General features: G+C 36.6%; 1 protein-coding gene across 1 annotated transcript in view; it reads left to right on the top strand.

Moving 5' to 3' along the window:
* Positions 1-26,270, top strand: part of NAALADL2 (N-acetylated alpha-linked acidic dipeptidase like 2) — a 291,258-nt gene that overhangs the window by 163,240 nt on the left and 101,748 nt on the right. Inside the window, exons 6-8 of the mRNA XM_009638747.1 lie at positions 2,924-3,016; positions 7,393-7,598; positions 9,104-9,223. Of these exons, the coding sequence (XP_009637042.1) occupies positions 2,924-3,016; positions 7,393-7,598; positions 9,104-9,223 (419 nt within the window). The remainder of the gene's footprint in view (positions 1-2,923; positions 3,017-7,392; positions 7,599-9,103; positions 9,224-26,270) is intronic.

Below are 26,270 nucleotides of genomic sequence, written 5' to 3'. Positions count from 1 at the left end.
GAAATTTTTGTAGCAAAAATCCTGTCAAATGAGTCCAATTTTCAAACCTGAATTCCTAATGATGCTTTTAAAAATCCAATAATCAAAGGAATGCTCAGAAAACTGCCTGATTATATGTGTTTAGTATGATCAGGATTCAAGAATTTAAGCAGCATGTTTGAAAACTGGGCTCAAACTTATTCGCCTCTATGTTGGAATGAGCTTGGGATAAGGTTAAAAGCAAAAAAAGAATTAAAACATAACTCATTTTTCAGGCTACAAGTAGTAGGTTTTGCTCATCTGAAGTTCTAAAGCTGTCAATCAAATGAGTGGGAAGCAACCATGCATTTCTAAAGATAACGATGTAATTACAAGAGGAGAAGGTTGTCACTTGGTATGAGACAATTTACAGGTTTGAAGTCAAGAAATAAATAAGAAATATTGACAAGAAATAGTTTTCTTCTATTTCAGAAGTAGCTTGTGGCTTACATAAACTCAAAAGCGTATCCCACATAATGTTAAGCTAAAGTCTCCTCATAGTTTTCCAGAGAATACAGAAAAAAGTTGTCAAGATCTTTAAAGTACAGCATTAGGAAGAGAGGTTTGTTGTCAGAACTGTTTAAAGGGGATTAGATTTCACTTCTGCTGTGTACTCCAAAGAGCACTTTCAGCCTTTTCATCTGGTGTACTAAGCCTTTAAGCCCAAGTCACTTTAAGCTGACTACTGTGTTACATGACTATTAACTTGAGTATCTGATTCCAGAATACGTGTATTGCCAGAAGTTAATTTTCTATTTCTTTCTTGTCAGTTGAAGACTGGGTAGCTGATGTTGATTAAGGAAAAGCAGTTAAGTCCATTGTCTTCAAAAGGCTTTATCTTCTTTTTGTCTGAAATGGGGCCTATAGAAACGTGTATCTAAAGTGTTGTGGGGTTAGAAAAGGAAAGGAAATCAGTTTGGGCTTGAAAGTCTTTTTTAAGGGGAGTAAATTGGCTCTAGAGTGGTTGTAGGTGAGAAACAGCAGCAAGAAGTAACTTCATAGTGTAGATGAAAATTAAACTGCTTAATCAACTTGGATGCCATCAGCTGTTTTCACATTGTTTTAAAAGACCAAAAAAAGAACATAGGTGACAGTATGGTGCTGGGAACCCTTTGGATTAATGTTTTTCTTTAATGATTTTTTTTAAAAAAATCTAGAATAATATCTGTAGATCTATAGAAGAAACACAATTCATCATCTCATGGTGTTAATAAACCTTACAGTAACTTATGTCAGAAGGGCATAGTTATGACTTGAACCCCAACATATGCATGAAGTCGCTGTGATTGATCACGGCAAAATAGTGTGGTGTGGTTTGTTTTTAATTAACTGTGCTTGACTTGCATTTTCTTTATTGTTGCATGCTAGCAAAACCAGAGTTGTCCCATAAAGGACACATTGATAACAGAGGAGGTTTTGTCTAAGGAAAAAGTAGCATGAATATTACTAGTACAATTTTTCAAAAACTAAGAAAGATCCTAGCAGTCGGTTTGCTTTTCTTCAAATATCAATGAAGATGAATGAAGGAAAATATATTGGATTTTATTTTAAGAGAATTTTAAAGTACATCTACCAGATGAAGTAGCAGCAAATGAACCCTGGAGAACAGAATCGTAGAGATGTATTGTTTTTATTTTACGTATTGCGGTAAACTCCCTGCTTGCGTATTCTACACCTTTTGGGAAACAAAGCCAGGAAACGAACTGTTAGAAATACATCTGTGGGAGGACAACAGCCTGGGAGAGAGAGAGAGCAAAATGATCTGTGGAATATTTTAATGTGGGTCTGTGACAGCTGGGTTGTGGACACGGAAGGAATTCTGGCTCAAAGATGCCTTCAAACGCAGGGCTGCCGAGGGGGTGGTGCGGTACCCTGGGTGTACGGGAACCTCCCCGCAGGTCTGGGGTGACCCGGCGGCTCTCGCCAGGCGCTTGCTACCATTTACATTAGAGCAGTTTAAGACGTTTTCACTTTTCTCAGATAGAAGTTACGACCTTTCGGATGAGATGAATGTTAATACAGTCGATTATAATGCAATCCAAATATTTTAAAAGTATCAACAGCTCCCTGTAGTTAGTTGTTTTGTTTCCATTGCCACAAACTGCAGGAGTTAGTATGGTGAGTGTGTCCCACCTGAGGGACGGAGGGATGCTCAGCAAAGGACAGTTCGGTGTTTTTAAGCTATTCTAACTCAGACATTTACTTTTCTCTGGCTTTATCTTGTGCTACAGCCTCAGCTGCCGTAGCAGTACTGGCAGGTCCCTTATATATTGGCAGGTTTGGGAATTTTTCTGCCTTACACCATTTCCTCAGCTAATACCAGCTAAGCCAACAAAAGCCATTGTCTGCCAGCATAAGTTCACAAGTGTACCCCCAAAGGCGGTGCTGGCAAAGCGATCAGTAATGCAGAGGTCTAACTTTTCCCATCTCATTTAGCGTAAGGGGTTTTCTCCAGAAGAATAGTATAACGTAAACCAGGAATGATTCTGTGAATGCTTTTGAAAGCTTGACCTGGGTGAAGGATTAGGTGAGAAAAACCTATGAAGATTAAGACAAATTTCCTTATCACAAATTATGTAAAGCCTGCTCTTTCTAATTTTTCTTTTTCCTGTTTAATTCTGCCAGCGTTTATTGGGTGAATTGAATGATCTTTTAACTCAAGGAGTGGAGATCTCTTTTGAAATTCCAGCTTTGAACCCCACTGCCTAAATGGGACTAAGAAAACAATGTAATGTTTTGTGTTTTAATCTCTGGTTCCTCTTCAATATCTCTTTTTTTCTTTGTTTTTACTTTTTTTGGGGGGGGAGGCAAGGGGGAGATGAATTTATATCTGTCCTTTAGATTTCTTGGCTGGATAAACAAGTTTAACATTTTCTCTTTTTTTATTATTTTTATTTTTTAACAGGCAAAAAAATAGTCACTCTGAATATTCAGTCTGTAACAACTTACAAGACAATTTCTAACATTATTGGATATTTAAAAGGAACTGTATTTCCTGGTAAGTTGCCCTTTATCAGTTGTATCGATTATTTGTTGCATGATGGCTGGGAGTCATAGCTGGGATCAGGATTCTATTTTGCCAGATAATGCACTAATATACAGAGGAAGGAGAACGCCTTTGCTGTAGTCATTTTGTGATTTGATTTATGAGAAAACAGAGCATGAGGGTTAAACAGGAAACGAGCTCAGGAGGGGATTATAGTTACAGTAAGTGTATTTTTACACAACGCACAGGAATTACATGTAGGGCATTGAGAGTATTAGTATTGTGTACCGAGTAACTATGTTGGTGGTATTAATTTTAGGGTGTACTGTATTGCATGATTTGATTCAATATGCAAGCTGTCTGTACAACTTTAGAAAAGGCGTTGATTTTTTTCCTAACGTTAGCAGAATTTTGAGGTAAATAAAACTCTGTGCTTCAAGTCCAGAACATCCCTATGTAATTCAAGTGTCTCACTGAAACCAAGGTGTGGGGAAGCGTGATCTCTGGCTTAGTGAAGAATCTAATATCAAACGTGCTTATAGTGTACTAAAAATCTGTGACTAAATTCTTAGTTGCACTTGCTGCAGCCTTATTTTGTGTTACAATCATGCCTTAAGCTAGTTATCCAAGTCTATGAATAATAATTACTGTTCTGTACGTCTAAGAATTAAACAATAAGATTCTAAGCACAACTGTGGCATAAACCACAAACCCCCTTCCTACTTTGGCACTGTGTGTAGATAATACGATAATCAGGGTATCATAGGAATTGAGATAATTTTAAGTTTATTCTGTCTGCAGGTGAATTTGCCTAAAAGTTAAAGGGTTTCTACAATATGAATTAACACTGTTGCTGGCTGCTTAGGTGGTGCAAAGTATTGTAGACCCAGTCCAATTCCTAATGTACAGATGGCATCATCATCAAAGCATTATCACATATACCTTGATTAATACTCTTTTATTAGGTTCAGAGGAAAGGTTGCAAGTTTATCTACAGTCCCTTAGGAGGTGGGCCAGTCATTTTATATTTTAAGTGATGGAATGAAGGAGGTGGAGAAGATTTAAGTTTATTCCTGCTAGTGAAATAATGACTCAGTTTTGTGTGTGTTGAATGCTGTACTTTTCACCGGAATATTTTTTTTAAAAAAAACAACATAGAAAGCAATTAGCACAGTAAATTTAATTTCAGTGAAGGATTTAAATTTCCTTCAAGAATTTGAAGTTACTAGTCTACTATTGCTAATGTTTTGCAAAAGCTGTCATGGAATTTGAAAGGTAGAAACTACCATGTTTAGACATGCTTCTGTCACAATTCAGCAGACAGAAAGACAAATAATAACAAGCATGCATCAGTTTCTGTTTAATAAATTCTTTATCTTTATACCTGAATCTTTCGTCTTATTATCACATTCTTAATAAGAAGCTACTTTGAAAGGTGTGTCTGTATATGCTTATCTTTAAGAATTTAAGGGTATATAATCAAGTGAAGTAATAGCACTACCCAGATGCTAACAGTTTGTCCTGTAAATGTCTTGCTGAACAAGAGCCGTAGCAACTGGCTGCTAACGTAGGCACGAGCATGTAATGCACCAGGGATAATGTTTTGTACACAATTAGTGTTAAAGCTTCATTTGTTTCTCTACTCTTCCTGGTTGATACAATAGCCATGGCACTCAACTGATTTGAATACTTGATGTTTTCATGGCATTGATTCTCTGTCATTTTGACGGGGTTTTGCTAGTTTCATACACCTGAAATACTCACTTTATGTTCCCAGAAATGCAGAAAGCAAGCCAAATTTATCTTTAGTGCCTAACGAAAGACCAGAGCATTACCAGAGTGGATTTTTTTTTTTTCTTATATTAGGCTTCCTAACACACACGTAGACAAACACATCTATGTAACGGTGATCTTATCTGACTTTTGATCTGAGGACTAACAATGAGCATCTGAAATCCAACTGAAAGATTAAAATATTTAGGAGCAGAGGAAGTATGGTAGTTGGTAGCCTTTTAAAACCTGAAGGCAGTATAAAGTCACTCGTTTTTAATGATAAATCCCTGTTGTCCGACCCATCACTGCCCTGAACACTATCCCATCCTATCACTTTCGAAAGTATCTGATGGATATTTTTTTTCTCAATCTCTAGTCCTTTCTTTCTCTTTTTTCTTACCATGTGACCTCTTTCTCTACATGCTTCAGCAAATGATTATGAGAAAGGACGGCTGCTGCCGCTGTAAGCATGACCATCCTTTCTCCTATGCTTTTCCTATAGTCATTTGCTTCAGGGTACTGCCTCTATTCAAGAGGGAGAGATGTGCAAAGATGAAGAATTTCAAAGGAGGCACCAGCTGTTACGTTTTACCCCTGTTCATTCAGCTGGCATCTCCTACAGTAAGTTGCTGCTTGTAGCTTTCTTCACCATCAAAAGGTCCTATACTATTTTACAGAAGGTTTCTTTCCACTCCCCTTCGCATATGCTGTTCACAGACTGAACAGAGGTTATACTGCGGGGCAAGCACTGATCCTGTGTGATCACACTGTGTTGGTGGCACTTCCTCTAACGACCTAGTAGTCTGTAAGGCCATTCATTTCCAATCCCAATTCCTAACATTGGGTGAGTTGAAGATACTATGATTTTTCACTGTCAGTGCAACCTATAATTAAACGTCTCGTAGTGCAACACTCAAGTGCAAAACTATGTGATTTAGATTGCATTTTGTTACAGGAAATTATTATGTACACTTAAATTTACATTTTGCATATCTGCTTTTAGAAAGAAATTTTCATTTATATACCTACACACCCCCCAAGCAGTTGATTGAAAATGTTGTGTTATAGCTACATAACAGATCCCCTGTTTATAAAGCATTTTTGATTCCTTATAAATCTACATTGCCATGTATGTTGTTGAACAAAACTGATAAAGGTCCAGTTTGATAAGAAAGTTTTTTTATAATCAAAGTATGTTGGTGTTCAGTTAAAATTGTTTCTAGGCAGCTGCCACTGCAAAAAATACTGAGTAGATGTTTAACTTTATAAGCAGTATAAAACGTGGGCACTTTACCACCTGTGTGTTGCTACATTCCAGTGTACTGGCGACAGCAAAGAATGAATCCCCTGTGCTGTCAGGAAACCAAAACTTTTTGCACTTTTTGGAACCCAAATGACACCCAGAGAGTGTTGTGGATCTGGCATCACTTGATAACTGTTCTTCTGTTCTCTACTGTATCCTGAAATACAGAAAGAACACTTTTGTAAGTCTAGATCTGGACCAGAAAGAGACTTTACTAAACATCAGAACACAATTCATAAGCAATCCTTCAAGGAGGCTTCGGTTGTGAATTGATCTCACGCTGAAGGTCTAATAGTTTATTAAGTCGTTCAGCATAACTCTGCTTAGACTTCTTGACGCGTGTCAGTCACGCTAGTTGTTCATATTGTTTCATACCACATCTTTCTTTTGGAATAAAATAAGGTTCTTTACACTTATAAGTCCATGTTTACATTATATATTATGCCTTAAGAGATGAGGATTTAATTTAATTTCTCTGAAAAAAATCGTGGGTTTTTCCTGGATGACCATAGGCATGTTCTTTATTTCAGGTTGAAGCTTCTTGCTTTTTATTTTATAAAATACTTTCTTCCAGTATCATCAAAGCTGCTAGGTCTGACTTACCGTTTCTGTATCATTCATTATCTCTATTCCTCTGTCATGTCTCCTCTCTAAACCTGCAGTCCAGGGCTTTTCAATGTCTCCTTACATGGAAGTCTAAGTCCTGATAGATAACCGTTCTGGTTACCAGCTTCTCAACTCCTGTTTCTGCAATGTCTTTTTTGAGATAGGGTGGGGAGCACTGAACACAGTCTTCCAGGTGAGGGAGTACTAATACTTTGTGTATTTTCTCTGTGTTTCTCATTGTACTACCACACTTTTTGTTTTCCTTTGTGGACACTATTATGTATTGAAGATAGAGTTTCCTGCTTATTCATTTGTGGTTTTTCATAACACTCTAATGTGAGCATGGAACTTTATTAGATTTTTCTGTATGACGAAGTCCGGGCTGTAAAAATGGTATCTATCAGATATATAAGAAGGGAGAGTAATAAGCAAACAATGAAGGTAAGGGCACAGGGATTAAAGTAGGAAACTATATACATATATTTATTTACTAGTTTATTTTTAAGTAGTATTCACAGTTTTATGTATTTATATTGTATGATTGTCTTGCACATGATCATATAAATTTTTGTTGACAGCATTGTGTTGTATTAATGACATTACAGAGTACTGATACAGTTCACCTTTTAGTGTTTTTAAATCTTTTACTGCTGGTATCCAGAAGAAATAAGATTCTCTTGTCTGTCTTTTATTTTTCACATTTCAGACAGATACGTCATCATCGGTAGTCATCACAACGGTTTGAATACTTACGGTGGACAAGAATGGGCCAGTAGCACTGCTATCATCACAGCATTTATACAAGCCTTGATGTTGAAGGTTAAGAGAGGCTGGAGACCTGACCGGACCATTGTTTTCTGTTCCTGGGGAGGAACATCCTTTGGGAACATCGGTTCATATGAATGGGCAGAGGTAAAACAATTTTGGAAGGACTCATTGCAGTAATGATTACTTATGTTGGAAGCATGAAAACAATATGAAATTACCACGTAGAAATTATGGTTCATGAGCTGGTCTGGTACTTCTGTCTGTGTACATTCATGTACAGCAAACACGGTGAAAACATTGATGGAGGCAGTTCCTGGGGAACAGAGCATGTGTGGTAATGAGATGGCGAGTTGTTTCCATAGCTATGAAGGTTGCATATACAGCACCTTTGTGAGCTGATTCCCCTCCCTAATTCAGCAGAGGACTGTAAAAGAGGGCGTTGCCAGAGTTTGGGGAAGGGGGGGGAACCTCAGAAAAGACCTAGGCCCAGGAATAGCTTAGAGGGCGTTTTCTCCTCCTTGGGGGTTCAACAGTTACTGGTTTTTAGTTGATAGGCTTAGTGTGGGGAGAACTGAATCAAGAGTACATTGAATGAAGAGAAGCGTACTGTGGTTGACATGAATTACATACACATTTCTGTGTCTCCATGGCTAGTGCTGACTCATTTTTCACATCTCTGTGCTAAGGAGTTAGATACAGTCTGACACAGACAATTCTGTGGGCTCTTACTTTCAACAGAATAGGAATCAGCTTATTCAAAGAAAATACCTCATCGGGAGTGTTGTTGACCGCGTATGAGTACAGTGGAGTTCAGTTGATAAATTAAAGGAATAGCTAGCAGAGAAGTTCATGGCTGCTGAATTAAAACAGTTGATAAAATGAAGAGTTAATTGCTTTTTACTGTGTGTGAGAAGCTGCTAGCTCTCATTGAAGATTCATGCTTCCAATGTGATTATTCTTCAAAAACAAGAAAGAGTGAAAAAATCAAATTGAAAAGATCCAGACTGGAAGAAAAATGTGTTTAGTTCCACTTCAAGTCAGCTTTACATCAGATGTAATTGCGTTACACTCCTTCTGTTCAATGTAAAGAGCCACTTCATGCAAAGAGTAACTCATTACTGAGAAGGCAAATGGGATCTTTTTTTAAAAAGAGGTAATAATTGAAACAGTTTGTGCATACTGTTTTTATAGTCTAAAAAGTAGTAAAATTAAAACACTGGGAAAGTTGTGCAATTGAAATCTGAATTTGGTCTGTAAAAATTTAAGTACATTTAACTGTTGATAATGATTGCTTTTGAAGTTTGTCTTCTGTCAGGCGTAAGTTTAAAAGGCCTTCACGTTGTTTCACAGTATGTAATGTTTTCATTTTTGGCCTTGTAAGTGTAGTCATTTTTAGTTCCTCCCAGGCCTGCTTGCATTTTGTTGAGATGATGTGTGAAATGGAATTATAACTTCTATACAGAGAAATAGCACTCAGATATCCTTTGAAGTTCTTAACAATGTAAGAAGTGGTAGTTAAGTAATACTTAGGGAATCACAGAGGACAAAAACGTGGGGTCCAGTTTTTCCCTAGAAGGAACTGAAAGAACAAAATAAGTTTTAATTACAATGGATGCATTGTAATAACCGATGCTCTGTTTGTGTTGCAGGATCTCAAAAGAGTTCTTCAAAGAAATGTTGTGGCTTATGTTAGCCTCCACAATCCGGTCAGAGGCAACTCAACTTTACACCCTGTTGCATCCCCTTCTCTTCAGCAACTGGCAGCAGAGGTTTGAAATAAAATATTTTCTTTCACCTGTGGTTTATGAGATTACGTGATTAACCCCCTTGATGCTGGTTGGTTGTTTTGCTTAAGCATTTTAACCTCACAAATACACATGAACTGTTTTTACTAAGCAAGGAGGTTCAATTTTGTTAAATTACAAGGTGCATTAAGAGTTTGGAAAGGATAAGTTATTTCAACAGCTCATCGTACCAAGTCTCACCATAGTCGCATGCTCTACAGCTTTTTCACCTTTTGGCAGCTTTAAAGTAGCATATTTTTTTATTCTTTAGCACACAGCACATTTTTTTCCCTTCCTAATCTGGTATTTCCAGACCGTTCCTCTATTTGCATTGAAACCTGTATATTCACCAGATGTAACGTGACACACAGGAAGAGTATTACCCTTGCTATAATAAATGCTGTCTGAAGTATGTGAGGTTCAGTGCTCAGCTATGCCTTTGTAACTAGTCTGCAGTCAGAATATTCTGTGCTTATCCTGGTGTAAGTGCATGTAGGCTTTAATCTAATGACCTTATTGCTGTTTCTGAGGTTGCTGAATTTATTAATATTTAAAATGAATTGAAAATAGTATAAGGTACATACTAAATGATCAAACCAGTTTCAAGTGGCATACATAAAATGGACTTCAATTTGACTTTCATAAAGTATGCTTTTTAGGTGTTTTTTTTCCATAAATTTGCCAAGCTAATACTCATTAGGTTATTCTGATGTTTCTTTGACTTGCCTCTGAAGCATATGATAGTAAACACTGCTCAGAGTAGCACCTTGAATTAAGTGGAGTTTAAGTCTGATCTTGCTTGGCAATTGTTGTCCAACTAAGTTAGTAAAATTGTATCAGCCAAATTGCTTCTTAGCAATGTTTTAACCACTTCTGCCCAGTGATTAGGTGGCAATTTCCTCATGGAAAGGATCTGTTTATTCTGTGAAAGTATTGTGAAAAATGCAATGCAAAATAATTTCTTTTCAGGGAAAAAAAAAGGCTTTTATTTGTGGAAAATAATTTATAATGTTACATATGCGAGTCTACAGGTATTATGGACATGTCAAAATTTTATTACGAGTTTTAGCTACTGTATTTGCAAAATATACTATTCTGATAGGTTGCTAGCCTTTTGCTAGCCTATTGGTGTTTGCAGTCTTATCTTCACGAAAACAGGTATTTGCCATTTAAAGGAATAAATTTATTACATTAGGTCCTTGAGCTATTTGGTTATCATTTTGTTTCTTTGACTTCATAATACGATCCATGGGAGTGATCTGAAAAGTGTAAATGCCTGGAGCTGTGCAGCAGACGCTTTATTATCTCTTTATCACTTATATTAAGATTTGATTCTTTTATTCTAATAAGCATCGTATTAGTAAAAGTGCTACAGTCATGCTCTCTATTTTGGAGAGAAAGCAAAGGAAATCTCTTTTTCACTTCCACTTTATTTCTGTGCATTTGGGTGTGATGTTGTAATATTTTGTAATTGTTGGAATAGCATTTGTATCCTATCCACTAGTATGGACACAGCCTCTCTTAGCAGTCCTGCCTTGTGCCAGTTAATTAGTTAACAGTCAGTAAAACATGACTAGAACTTAATTTTTTTCTCACCTCTGATTCTTTAATGGCTAAGGCTTTAATATTGAGATTGTATCCATTCTGCATGTTCACCTTGAAGCCCCATTTAAAAAGAAAAGGACAAAATGCATGCAAGGTAGTCTGTAGACTTTTTTTTTTTTTTGGTAGGGTAATATTATTTGTAATTCATGCAACTGTCATAGAGTTTGTGATGTTAAAAATACTTGTAGGAATTACTGCTTCCAAATGTTGGCTAGAGATTTCTGAATTCATGTCAAGGATATTGGCAGTGATGGCACAGCCCAGCAGAGATCTTCATTTTTTCCCCACAGTTACTTACAATTTGCCACGTGTCTAGAAGATTTTCTCTGGAAGACTCATCTACTTATAAAGAATATTGATATTACTTCCAACACTTGCCAAGAAAACAATGTAATTACAAATTATCTCAAAATTATGATAGTGCAAATGGGGTTAAGATGTGTCTTCTTGGAGCTCGTCTCATCTTGAAGAAATTTAGTCCATTCACATGAGAATCTTGGTAACAGATGCAGGTTGCAAAGAAGGGCTTAAAGAGTCCAGTGAGAGAGAAGGATCATTTTAATTTGGAAGAGTAATACTCTGAAATTAGATTTGTTAGAACAGAAAAGAAGGTAAAACGGGAATTTAGAATTAATAATATCAACCCATTTTAAATCGAAAGGAGAAAATAGCCAGTCTTGTTCGGTTAGATAGAAACTTCCATAATTTATGCATACATGGAGGATACCTCACTGTACCTTTGGATTCAGTGGTAAAACTCATACTTCCATTTTTAGAGTTCACAACAAAAGGGACCAGCTTGCATTATGTTTTCCTATGCCTAAACAGTGTTGCAACACTGTTTAGAGGAGTGGGAGACTAAGATCTGCTCAGCATTTACGCTAAGGACAGAGTTGGGGTTTGTTCAATGCTCGCTCTTGTGCTAAAATTGTGGGCACTCCATCTCAGTGAAACAGAGGAAGAATGTTTTCCTAGGGACAATTAATACTGTGTTACCAATGCCCACAAAGGTTAAGTGTTAGGATTCTAGGGAAAACAATGAAAAACTGTAGTTTGTGCTGTGAAAGACAACTGGAGTAAAAATCACACTAAATGCAGAGCCCTCCATGAGTGCTACAAGCACCATAGGTTCAAGAGAACTGTGGAGAAATGGCAGGCTAAGATAGGCAAATGCATACAGCGTGTTCACTTTCTGTGCTGTAAACATGTGGCTTTTCTAAAATAAAATTTTGGACATTTGCTAATCACTGCAACTTCCAAAACACTTTTTTTTCCCCTTAATTTCTGGAAACTGTAGGAAAAGTAAGGAAGAAGTTTTAGCTGAAATGTAGTTTGTGTGAATATTCTAGACTTACCAATAAAGAGAAAAATCACAAACACAATGAGTTGTCTACTACGTGAGATCTGGTGGTCAGAGAACAGGGTAAGTGCTTGCCTAATTAACAGAGACCATGACTTCTTAAAGATGCTTTATGTGAAGGGATTACATCTTTATTTTAGTTTCAGGTTTCAAAAGGGAGCTACATAAGCAGTCTGCAAACAATAATTTTATGTGCCTATCAGTGGGATTCAGCGGGATTCTGGTTGAAACACCAAATTACATGAAGAAGCTAATTTAAATATTTGGATTAATTAAGCAAAGAGGAATTCAAACAATTCTGAGACCTTGACATATTTAATTCAAACCTTTTTTATATAACTATGCCAATTAGTGTCCACATTAACAAGAGGGAAATACTGCCAAGTTATATTTTTGCCTACTATTATTTTGTAAGGAAAATGATTGTTCATTCGCTTGCTCAGTTAGTGAATCACCATTTGTTGGCAGAATGTCATTGGTAAATTGGGTTTGTTTGATGCTGGCATTCATTCTCTGCAAATAAGGCCATTAATGAATTTTTTCTGTCATTAACATTTCAGGAGTAAAAAAGTTATTATGAAACATAAATTAATTTTTGTTTTCTTTTAACTGATTTTGTTTTCTTTTAACTGCTGATCAGACTCCAGGTCTGCTGTTAATGTTGAACCCAAGAACCCTTACTGCTCCTTTCTCCTAAGGAAAAGAGCCATTTAAAGCTGTCGAAGAATAGTTTAGCACTTTCTATATCAGAAATTAAAAATGACTGTACCAAGTATCATTCCATGCTATTTATCAATATTTGTTGCTATTAATGGAGTAAATGGCATAAAACATATTTATATTTAAAGGTGGTGGTATTGACAGAAAACTATTTTTTCTCTTTTAAGTAGAACCAAAGAGAAATGTCTGTATATATGCTTGTTACTATTTTTCTTTCTTGATTTTTTTTTTTTTAAATCTTACATTAATGTCAGCATTGGTTCTTTTCTTCCAACTTCTCTGTTTTCTCATTTATTTTGTTTTACCTTCAGCACTTCATAATGGATCTCCCAGCTTCATCTATCAGTAGGTTGTAAAGGAGAAAAACACATTAAAATATTATTTGAATTGCTTGTTGTATGGCATATAACAGAAGATTACAGCTTCCCCGTGAATTTTCAGTCTTTACCTATTACTGCTTTTAGTGTTAGAATAGATTGCTGGTGTTACTTTTTATATTTGTGTTGAAAATCAAAAAAATCTCTGGAGAATCAGAAGTTTATGCTGTGAACTCCTCTCTCGGGAATTCGTAACGATGTTAAAAGGATGCTGTTAATATGGACAATACCTCATTGCCAGCTTTGTTAAATTCACTAATTTGCTGCTTCTCTAGTGTGAAAAGCAAAATTTCATTTAATGGTGGATTGGGTTTGGAGTTGCAGCAGGCACTTTGCATCTGTTAACAACACTTTTATTTTGATAAAATGTTGCTTTGTCCACTGTTGCATACTTTTTCACTCTTCCTCCAAATTAAACAATTTTAATAGGTAAGTACTGATACAGCCAGTGGGCAATCATTTAAACCTAGTCATACATTTTGATGTTGTGGATATACAAGGAAGAATGCAAGGGAACTGGGTTTTATGCTGTGATCTTATTGGGGATCTGCCAAAAGTCCTTTGTTTCTAATGAATTGAGCTTTCTGCTTCCATGTCCTTCCCTATCTTTACAAAATGAAGGTATTAAGTTCTTCTGCTAAAAGCATAAATGATGTATAATTTCAGCAGGGTTTTTTTTTTTTTTTGTTTTGAAATGTAAATGTGAATTTTGATAGCCATGGTAGATAAAATTGAAGAAATATGGACATTTTATTATCTTTAAATGTAGTGCCTGGAGTATGGGAGATTCCAGTAATTCCTTACTTGCTGTAGAATAGATTTTGGTTCGAGGCTTCTGTTGTCCAATCTAATTAAAACTATCTAATGTAATAAGCTGTACTATGTAATGGAATTGTTTCTTCCTCCCAGAGACTTTATCCAGACTACAGCATTAGAAAAGTTTACTTCAGTTCTGCCTAAAGATTCCTTCATTTAATTTCATCTTATTGCTCCCAGTTATTTCCCTTCAGAACTGACTTTTCTGTGATAATAGAAAGACATTTTCATAGTGATAGAAAGCCTTTCATGTAGAGAGTTTAAAAGTAAACTTCTAGTTCTTATGGAAGGTGATAGATTGACAGCTCTGGATATTTTAAATTTTCTACATAACCACAAATTAATGAAAAGTTTCTCTTGCTGTTTTTTTTTTTTCTACTTGTTGTTGAATGGAATTGACTTAATAGCTATAAACTATAACAGCACATGGAAAAGAAATGCGTGTGCAAAAATGCAGTGTATGGTAAAATAACCAGAAAAAAAAAAGAAGGCATCTTTAAATCGGAATCTACAAGACATCAGTATAAAATGAAATGTTATGTCATTTGGCTGATAACGACTACAGCCACATGTGACAGACAAATAATGAACATTTTGTGCAGCACAACACACTTTCTAGCTTGCAGATCAGTGGGGGAAAAATGCATCTGAATAATGAAAAGCAGACCATTTATTTGTCACATAATAAAAAAGGTGAAATATGTTAAGTAATGTGATAGATATTCAACCTGGCTGAAAGTATTTTTTTTTTTTGTTAGTAAGCTATGGCCTTTCTAAGTGTGCTAACCTCATATACTGAGAATGGGAAGCTTCAAAGTGCTTTTTGACACACCATTACTCAGTCTATCTCACTGTCTTCTAGCTGTGATTATTCTTAAGCATGAAGGTGTTCATTTTATGAAGTGTTGTGGCTTTAAATGATTTACCAGTATTTTCTGTTGTAAAATTGTATGCTGTTTAATATGGTCCTAACCAGGTCACATATTGAGAACTCAGAGGAATGGGAGGAACAATAGGTTTGTAGAAACCTGGGAAGGTTGGGTTGGTTTTTTTTTTTTTTTGTTAAGCTATTTCTCCCAAGAAGAGTAAAAATATATCTGTATAATACTAAGCCAGTAAGTGACATGAGAGCATCGACCTGAGCCCTGCTGTGAAATGGGCGTAGTAAACGGCGTGGAATTCCTGCTCCTGCTGACAGGTTTTGAGGTTGGATGTTCTCTTCCAACGTGGGCCCTTGTCACGCGTGCGCAGAGGACTATGTGTGTTTGAGCGTTCCGATTCACCTGCAACTCCCTCAGGATCTGTCAGCAAATCTAGTGGCAGTGCATGTGTTTAGTGGCCCTGACTTCTGAACTCATAATAAGCTGGTCATTTAGTTCTTGATCGTTCACTTACACATTAGATGGAATTACATTCAAAATAGCCATGGTAACAACGTCATAATTTGAATGGTTTAGAAATCTGTTGCAGACGGCTTTCTTTACCTGTCTGCGGCAACAACTCCCGTTCGAGGTGAGACGGCACGAGAGCCACACATCCACCGCCCCCGGGCCACTGAGACACAGACACCAATATGAGGATATCACAAATGGCCTTTATTAACTCTCTTTCATTGCTTTTATATGCAAACTATTTCGTTCCCGCCTTTGCAGTTACATCATAAGCTCTATCACGGGGGGGTCAGTCCCTATCCTTTCCGTACATCGCGAGATCTTCCGGTCACCAATCCCTACAGAAATCACCTTAAAATTATGATGATTGTTTATATTTTAGTTACATGCTTGTCTTCTGTTACCCAGGGGTGTTGACATCTTAACTTTGTGCATTTGTTACCCAAAGTGTCCCTTTAATTTCAGTGTTGGTGCAATTACATTTCAAAATTATTCTTTTAAGGCTATTCATTGAATTTCTGTGTCTATTCTGTAGGCATAACTATATAATAAATACCCAGATTTGAGATGAAAAAGCAGCCAGAACGAAACCCCAAACACCCAACCCAGTGTCAGTCATCCAACAGAAAAAAAAATTCATAAAGTTTAAGTTTAGACATCTTGATTGAACTTAGTAAGAAGCCTTCTAAGGCCTACTAAGGACTTAGAAAAAGCCTTCTATGAGTTCTTCAGATCCAAAAGTTTGTGACGGTTAAACTATGTATGCAAAATAAAAAGAGAATGGTATATAGTAATTGAAAATTGTGGAAGAAGTGGGGAAAAACATTCCATATCCATTTAAAGCTGTCATAGCTTGAATAATCACAAGCATCAACTTGAACTATTCTAGGGGTTCCTTCATTTTTCATGCCCTATTCATCTGTTCACTTTACCACTAGGGTATTCTGGTTGTGCTGTCTTGTCCAGTGTGAAAAACTACTAAGCAGGGCCAAAACAGGTTATCAGGACACTTCCTAAATTGGAAATTTGAATTACCAAGAAATTTCAAAAGTAATTTCAAGCCAAAAATCTCTGTATTTTCTAAATTATTCATGAGGTTTTCATCCGTAATGTAGCTGAAATGCATTTTCATTTAATGAGCCAAAGAAGCATAATTCCCACAGTGTTACTACTCCCGTCTTTAGGTGCACACAGAATGTGACTTTGCTAAATGTACCGGAAAAATTTTACGGCTGATAATCTGCGATATCAGGAAAAGAAAAAATGCAGGAAATAGTTTTCCTGAAGCTTCTGCAGAAGCCTTTCTTTTGGCATGTAGAAGGTCATACAGTTCAAACCCTTGTCTCTTGACAGAGCCTTGAAGGTGATTTCAAAACCTGTTTTGTAGCCATCTCTTTTAAGACTTTAATGCTTAGGTTCTCTTTCAAGAAGAGCCTTCTAACATTTAGGCGTGGTGCTAACTTTGTGTCACGTCTCCCTCTTCTCAATAAGATGTCTTATTGTATAATTACCTGAAGAAGGCTGAAAGTTCTACCTAGGAAATGCAGCATTAGAAGAAGGGAATCTCTAAGAACAAACAAGATAAAAAAAATCAGGTTGAAAGCTGGCTTCCTGTCCGTTTTAACATGGCCATCTTTTCTCTAAAGTGAGAATGATCAGATTGAATTTTAGTTGTAAAGATTTTAAAAAGCTGCAGATCAGATTCTAATTTATTGCTATTGATTTTTTTTTCCCCATAAGCTTTTGAGCTCTCCTAGGCAACTGTTGCATTCTCTGTCTGAATGCAAAAGCAAAACAATATTTTTTATTAAGATTAATAAGCAACTCATGGGTTTGTGTGGGTAGAGATTTACTTGGTCTTACTGCTGTTTTGTATCTTACCAGTGTCTGTGATGGTCAAGGAAGGGATTTCCTACATTCTGGATAATTTTCAAGATCACCTACTAATTCTGGATGATGCAATCTGGAGCCCCAAAATATTTCTAAACAATTGTGGAAAAGTTATCCTTAGTTTATCCACGTTTTCTACCACTGATATTTAATACATATCTGTTCTGAAATCTCAGTAATACTCAAATAGTTTTTGAAGTTTCTGCCATGAAATGGATGTCAAGCATAATTTTTAAAATCCTGTAAGTTTAGCACATTTTTATTTCATACTTTTGTCAAAAACTTAAGGAGGTTGAAATTCAGTAGAAAAGTAGTCATGTAGGCTACTGGGAAACATATAAAAATTAATACAAGAATATTTAAAGTTGTTTTATTCTTCCAAGTTGGCACTAGAATGAGAGGAAAATTAGTTTAAGGTCATTTTAATGGTGAAATGCTAAAGCTGTAGTCCACCAAGTAATAACTTAAGAACAAAAGAGAGTATAATGGTATCTAGAATAGGCTGACGTGGTAGCTAGTGTACATGAACTCCATAGTAGTATCACGTTTTTAAATTTCTGTCTTTCATGCTAATTAAAAACCATCATAATCTTAGATTTGTTATTTTTAAAAAAGCTTGTCTTGTATGGTGTATTTTAGTGTTTGCATTTAGTTTGCTGCATCTGGTCTGCTTATCAAGCTTTGTGTAATGAATAGATTCTTATTTAAAATAGTAGCGGTAGTTATTTGCAGTTGTCACTCAAAATATTTAATTAACTCCAAACACCACCAAAGTGTCATAAATCTTATTTACAAAATATCTTCAAGTAAGCTTGTAAAACACTTGCCTGCACAGCTAAAATGGAACTGAATGTTCAGAATCGAGGGTGCTTTGGAACCAATTATGTTGCAGTAGATACTTCTGTGGGACTCTGGGGAATTAGGGGAAAAAAATTATATAAAATCTTTTTCTCCGTGTAAATTAATGGATCATTGTTGTAAATGAAACACAAAAACATAGTTTGCTTGGTTTATTGGTTTTGTGTTGGTTTTTTTTATAAAGGAAATGAGAATTTTATTTTGCAGATTCCAACCATAAGGTGTGTTCAGGTAAAATGTACATACAAATGAATATGTAAAGCACCTTTGATGACACAAACCCAAAACTGGTAAGGACTTCAAGCAGTCACTGATCCAACTCCTCAGCCTACTGCAAAAATAAGTCTCTGATGTGTTTCAGCCTCCAGTCTACAAGTTTCTACAACTTCCTCAGGTGATCTGTGCTCGTCTCCTATCACAGTAATATTTGGAAAATTTCTTTCATCTGCTGAAGTCATCACAGATGAAGGATTAATCTTTCTTTTTCCTTTTTTTCCACTGGTGATCTTTATTCTTTTTTTGCAACAACTTTTTTACGTATCGAACAAAAGTTATGATTATATGCAAAAGTAAACTGTACACTTTATACACCGCATGTCAGCTTCAGAGATTCGATACATCTTTCTCAAAGTTAGTATGAAATTTGTTGTTTGAAATTAGTCCACATGCCCCAGACAAGCAAGTGAAGTCTCTGTTAAGTCCTGGTTTTGTCCAAGATTACCGCTTGAGGTGTGTTGCACTTCAAGTAATATTTTGCAATGAGCTAAAATGGTGCTAATATATACATAGCGTTAGGACTCTACAGAGTAGAGTCCAGTCAGGAAAAAACAACAGAAATATGTATTTCACTTTTGTTGGTTGTATGCTTTCGTTGCTGTTAAAAATGGTATCCTGATTGGTCATGCAGTGATTTAGTGCCTCTCTAGAGCAAAGGGTATGTGGACTGTGTTTGTAAACCGAAGTGAACCTGGAACCAAAGGCATTTTAATAAACTGAGCTTAACTAATCTGCAAACAAGCACGTCTCAGCCAAATGCCTTCTCACTTTATCAGAATTCCTTTTGTAAAACATTTTTTTTAATTCTCACTCCTGTGTAAATCTCAGTTTGCCTTTTGATTCTCCTTAGATCTTTTAAAAAATATTAGTCCCTAGAAGTTAGTTTCACGATTCTGGGGCATATCTCACTTATTCTGAAAAATGGCTTTCTGTTTGCATTTGTGGGTTTTTTAAATCTCATGGTTCTGATAATGGAGAATAGTTTGAGGATGGAACTCTAGTTTCACTTGTATTTCTGTACGATGCTGTAGCCCTAGTGATTTAAGTATATTTTTTCTGATTTATACTGTTGTAAGACAGAAGAGAATTGGGTCTTGACTTCTGATTTATTTCCCTGTAAGAACGACGGAGTTTTCTGCTTCAGCACTAAAAAGTATGGCTTGTATTCTCCGTGAAAAGAGCCTTACGTTTTGTGTTGATAGAGCTACTGAAGGTATCTGATCCTGCTCATCAAAAACTGGTTGCCTTTGGTATCGGCTAATCGGAGATAGACACTGATGACACTGGTTATCTTGAGAGGGATGAAAGAAATCCATTTGCTTCAAGAGAAGACTAAAAGGAGTATCATCTGCACTTTATTAGAATTAATTGCAATACTAATAATCTTTCTTTTCACCCTGCTTATGGGGTACTTAAATGCTTGTTTTTAAACTAATATTTTCCCCCGAATTAGTCCTTCCTCCTGCACATGAACAGTTGAGACAAAAGTCAGATAAGGTAGATGATGTGTGGGGGTATATGTGTTAACTTAAGAAGAACTGTCATGGTGGAAACAAGTGTAATAGCATCTCTTTTAGAAGAGGGAAGAGTGGTACAGAGAACCTGAGTGGCAGGTAATCAAAACAAGCAATTTTTAAAATCATAGCAGGGCAGCCCAATTAGGTTTCTCTATCAGGCATTTCAAATTATTATGTACAGATCTGATCTGTTCAACGGTTCTGGCAAGTGCATATGGCAGCTTGTATTTTTAGGTAATCAACTTAAATCCATACCACATTTTTTGCTACAGAGAAAATAATAGTATATTGTCCTATGTGGTGTTTGTTCTTGACCTTTGTGTTGATGCCATACGTGTGCGTGTTGCTGTCCGGCACCACATAACAGCACACCTTACTGTTTCTGCGTGTGTCATGTAGAAGTATCCATATGAACACTCAATTTCTTTTTTTTTTTTTTTTTTTTTTAATGGTCTTAAAATCTGGTTCTTACAAAATGAAACAGAAAGCAGCATTATTATTATCTGAAAGGGTCAAGTTACATGAATACAAGGGCAGTACTTGTCCATGTGAGTTTATTTCTCTGCACAGCACCTGGGAACGTGGGGCAGAGCATTTCCCTACTTGTTGCTGTTGCTGTGGAATGCAGGAGGTTTGTCCTGAAGACAAAAGAAGATACAAGGCTGAAGGCACAGGTGAAGAAGGCAAATGGTTGAGGAGATGATGGCATTTTGCCAGTGCTTCTCTTGGGGCTTTAGGTTATTTGTTCTCCCTTAATGTGAGGATTATTTGTTTTAATCAGAGGTGTGGCCTGAACAGCTCATCCTCACTTCATATTTGAATTTCTTATTTACTCCATGAATTGAATTTTGCGACCCTAAGGACAAAGATAAAATCATTAGGGTAGCAAAATTCACCTTTGCCTGCTGTGCTGAGAAGCCTTGCTTCTGGTCTGGCAGCATCTGCTCATTGTAGCATTCCCGAGTTAGGTTGTAGGCCTGCTGACATCTGAGCTTGTTGCTCTAGGATTTAATCCCTCTCTTAAAAGAAAGTGCTAAATAAATAATTTATAGATTTTATACCTTCTATGATCATTCCTTTCCTGACATCCTGTACTTCCCCATCAAAGCAGGCACAAGCACTATGCAGCAGTCTTCAATGCAGATTTACTGTCAGACGCTTGCGCAGCGCTGCTTATAGTAAGTAACACTGTAGCTCAAGGCAAAATATTTTTATAAGTTACCTTACAGCCCACCTATGACCTTTCAAAAAGAGAGCTGTACCACTCGGTGAAAGGAGGAGGGCTCATACGTGACCTTTCCTTGGGACGATGTGTTTATCCTCCACAAAGAACACACTCTGCCTTGGGCTTTAGTGTAAATGTTTTGGTCCTTATTCTGATTTCCTGTAAACTGATGTACACTGGGAGGAATGATATGAGGACTAGTGCAGTCACACTGATGTAAAAGTGGGATAAAACCTGAGAGAGATTTTGAGGTTATTCTGTCACTACAGAAGTCTAGATTTCCAGCAGAGTTGGCTTTTTTTTTTCCCCAAATGCTCTCTGACAGAGCCTTTTATTTTTAAAGTATTTTCTTACTTCAATGAATAGTGTATAGTCCTTAGTAGTTAACTGCTGAGATAAGTTAACTGAATCCCATTGTTACTGAGTAAAATACCTTCCAATTACTCTAATTTTACTGAAGGACTACCAAGCAAAATACAGAAATATTGAAGTAGTCTCAGAACCTCAGACAGCATGAACACAAGTCCTAGAATTCTTTGGAATTCCTGAAAACCTTCTGTGGTAGAGTAATTCATCGCATCCCTGTTTTTCTCATCTTGTCCTGGAAGAATTGCACTCCATCTGTCTCGGTGGCGACCGTTAGTAAGTGCTTTCTGGCAGCAACAAGGAGGTGCGTTCCTTGCTGAAGAGAGTAGAGAGACGCCGCTCGCCTCTCTGTGAAACGTGCTGCCTTGCGTAGCCCTCTTTTAAGTTGAGGAGCTAACTATATCAACTGTACCACCGTGATTACTTGCATTGACCCTTAAAATATCTGCCTGTATCAACATTTCTAACTGTATGAACACAGATCTTTATGATTTTTTCCCTAGATATATTTTTTTCCTTCCCCCTCTGTTTCCTGTGGAGCACAAACCCAACAAGGATCTTTTAGAATTTCATTACATCTTTGTCAGTGTTTTCATCAGTATTATCATTCCAGGTCTGAGGCTAGAGCTTGTTAATTAGCCGGAGCATCCTCTGGATCATTGCTTTTGCATCATGCATTAACACTTTAAGGCTATCTTGGGTCTCCTCCACCAGAGTATTTAATTTTAAAACAAATGCATAGCTTGCGTAATTTAGTATTGATGATTTTATAATAGTTTCAGATTAGTACGAATTCTGTGTCTGATTATACAGCACTTGAAATATGAAGGAGATATTCAAAGATGCAGGTAAAGAAAGGTGTTAAACTTAATGGGCTTTCAGTGGAAGATACTTTCCTGATTGGCCTTCGTGCCTTTGAAAATTAGATCCCAAGAGACAAGATAGACTAACAGTAGGGGAACCCAAAAATGATCTCCTTTTTACTAAAGGTAAGGTGAAGTATGGGGAGATGAATAGGACTTGACAAAGGCACAAAGGAGGAAAAGGAGGGAATTTAATCCAGATCTCATGGCAAATGACTAAAGGGCTAGGAATTGTCAGGCTTCAGTTCTACATTTGGGCACTCGTAAAACATTTGGCATTAAGTTCACTCGTTAATCTTAAAACTGCTTAAGGAGTAGCAGTTGGAATCGGTTTGAATTGCATAGTGTAAATGGTTAAGAGAAAATTCAGGTATCATGTTGAAAATGTTGTAATATGCTTCATCGTGTAAACGACTGAAGTTGAATGACGTTTCCTGAATGCGGTCTTTTCTGTTCATGTATTGCTTCTGACTCTTATTTTCTCAAGTTTATTTGGTTTTTGAAACAGTTTGTGAAATCTTTTCTGCAGCAGACTTGTTATTGATCTGCAGGTGATCTGAAAGCAGTATGCAGGTATCCAACGTGCCAGATTTAAGCTGGTTAATTTGGAATTAAACTTCTTTTTGATCCCTGATTGGATGAGCTTTCTAATGCTTTAGGATCACACTTGCTTCATTTTTGTAAATCATTTCATTCTTCAGTCAAGTAGCATTCTCCAGATTTTTTTGCAGCACTTGCTACAGTACCTTCCTGACAGGCAGTGGTGTTGGTTCAAAAGCTTGAATGCAGATTACTCCGTTCTACTTCTTTTTTCTTTTTAGTAGATCAGTTAATTTAATGAAATTCAAATTTATCACTGGTAATTGATAATAACCACTTAGATAAGGATGCACCCTGGTGTCAGTGAATGCTGAGCTCTCTGACTCAGTCTGAAGTTAGCTCTCCAGCGCTCTTCTTTTAAAACAACTTGAGTTCAAAGAAATTTTTGATCCAGAGGTTTCACTAGGCTTCTTTCTGGCTTGTTTGGTTTAATCTAAAGATTTTCATGATGTGTGTGGTCCGTGCTCATGTGCTCTGAAGAACACACGTTACACTCTGAAGCTGCCTGCCATGGTCACGTTGGGATTGGTAGGTGGAGCTCTACCAAGGTGGGCTGGTGCTAACTAAGAGGTCCGAAGCAGCAGCAGGACTGCGGGCTGGCAGAAGGGAGGAAGACGACGAAGTACCAGTAGGGAGACTTGGCTAAGAAATGCTGGGGTGCTATTGCTTTCAGGTTTGCTATGCAGATGAATGACAAAGTCGGAGGGGTTTGCTCAGCTTTGGTATATACTGCGTGACAATTAAGTTGAAAATAATTCCTGACAGAAAAGTTTCTTTAATGCTTTTAGATGGAAATCCTTAGCCCCCTTAATGTACACTAATACTGTTTATCTCCCATCTCTATATCGAACTCTACATTAGAAGGATGGGGGTGGTTTTTTATAACTCCTTTTAGTACAGAATGATTGGCTGGAATTGTAACCTATTTTTCACTGTTTTGATAAGTCAATCAGACTGCACTCAAATGGGTTAAAATGAAGCACTTGAAGTGAAATGTACAGCTCTAGAATTCATCTGCATTGCTATTTTTGATCACAGTCTTTAAAAAGTCTTCGAAATAAAATTCTCGGAGAAAGCGAAGTACAAAAATTTCAAACTAGGTATGTCACCCAATGCTGTTCAAGAAATGGGGACATGTTAGTATAATGAATGGTAATTATCAGTATTTCTGTATTGTGTCTACATGCAGGTACTTAGAGAAACAGAATATTTGATTACAAATGAGTGTCCTGATGAATGTTCTATTGCTACTTATGACCTAGTAGCATGGAGATCAAGAGAAAAATACTGTTTAAGTAAGGAAAGGTTCATCTTTGGTTCCAGCTTCAGGTCAGCATTTTCTTTTTTTTTCTGTTTTATAAAGGTCCAGGATTGGGGCTGTAGCTCTGTAATGAATATTTTAACCATTTTTAAAAATACACTTCTCGTACAAGAACAAGTCATTCTAATATCTCTTTCCTTCGGACTTTTCATGTAGTCTTTCATTTTATGTTTCTGTTAAGATACTTAGATTCAGAAAGCTGTTGTTAGGCAGTGAGTTTTTTGTGACTTTAGGAGACTCGGGGACCTAGTGCATTTGTAAACTGGGTGTTTGATAACGTGCCTGGATTTAGATAGATTCTGGATGTTAAGGTCTGACCAATCTTGGCCTGTGTAGCCAGTTAGGACAGATTGGGTTTAATTATCTAGCTTCTTTACTCAGAGTATAAAATTTGAATATCCAAAGAACTTTTTTAGGACCTATTTTTCGGTAGATACATCTACCGTGTTCATAAACATTTTGAAATTGAGGGAAACGGTAAAATGTGTTGGTTATTGAGTCTGATCTAAGTACTGAAATAAAAAGATCATTTATTATAGAGAAGTTCTATATACATTGATTGTTCTTTATGTAGTCTTGAGAATGACGGGTACGTAAGACTTGCTTCAATGCACGTGTGTCTAAGCTGTGTTCGTAGTAATTCAGTGTTTTCAAGTAGTGGATATTTACTTGTGTTCTGAGGTAGTACTTCATGCATTTTCTGAAAGTAGAATTCTCCTTCAGACCCGTGGAACCAGTTACTGTTTCTTTGTGTGTGTGAGGTTTTAGGTCCAAAATACACTTTTAATTGCACTTTGCAGGTAGAACCTCCTTAGTTGTTATGTGTTGATGAACTACGATTAGTACCAGATCGAAATCTGGTAGTAAGGTGATTTTTCTTGCATAGAAGTGGGAAATAGTGGAAATTAGCAGCTGGTTTGTTGTTTGGTGGGGTTTTGTTTGTTTGTTTTTTTAATTGTAGCTCTTCTAAAGACATACAGGAGGAAAGAGACACTAGAAACTTTTGATCTTATTCAGTGTTAACTGTGTTAAGAATTTGGTTATTTGCCACTTAAAAATGACAGTCTCAGATTAATATTATTTTAAAAAAAAAATCAGTCAGCCTAAAGGAGCAGCTGAATTTTAGATTAGTTTTTACTGCATGACTACTGTTCTTCAGATTAACTAATAGGAAATCATACAAATTCAAGAAGTCTATACAGGTAATTTTGCCAGTCTTGCTATATAAACATGAAGTTTTTAAGTTTGCACAAAGTCTGTAGTTGGAAGTTATTAAAGAGCTACAGCATCCCGCGAGGGAACTGCAGAAGAGGAAGGCTGAGGTGTAATTGCTCTGTCGAGTCTCTAGATCCCGTAAGGCAACTGATCCCACAGCACCAAAACTGAACCGTAGGCTAAATGAGCTACGTGCCCTGAAATGTGGAGACTAAGGGCGTTCCAGAAGCTAAGAGAGCGCTAACGCTGAATCAGCATTACAAAGGAGAATTGCAATGACCTGTGTAACTGTAGCTTGATTAATTTTGATAATAACCCAAGATAAAATAAAGCAATAACTGATTTAAACAGGATTTAGAAGGAGAGTAATTAATGCCAGTCAGAATTTTTTTCAGAGAATGCATCTCTCTGTCAGGAAACTTTTTTTTAATCTTTTGAAGGAATGATATGTTTATTTTATAAAGGTAGCAGCACAGACTTTTATGGAACGCCTTGTATGGTACTCTATGGAATTCACACTAAAAACAGTGCTTTAGGATAGTAGCTAGTCACATGGATTTCAAATGTACACAAGCTGACTGATAGATCTTCAAAGGAGATCATCTGTCAGTGGAGAATCATCACTGAGTAGA

This window comes from Egretta garzetta, unplaced genomic scaffold (assembly GCF_000687185.1).
Source record: "Egretta garzetta isolate BGI_Z169 unplaced genomic scaffold, ASM68718v1 scaffold560, whole genome shotgun sequence".
Lineage (NCBI taxonomy): Eukaryota > Metazoa > Chordata > Aves > Pelecaniformes > Ardeidae > Egretta > Egretta garzetta.
This window is presented reverse-complemented; position numbering and strand designations above follow the sequence as displayed.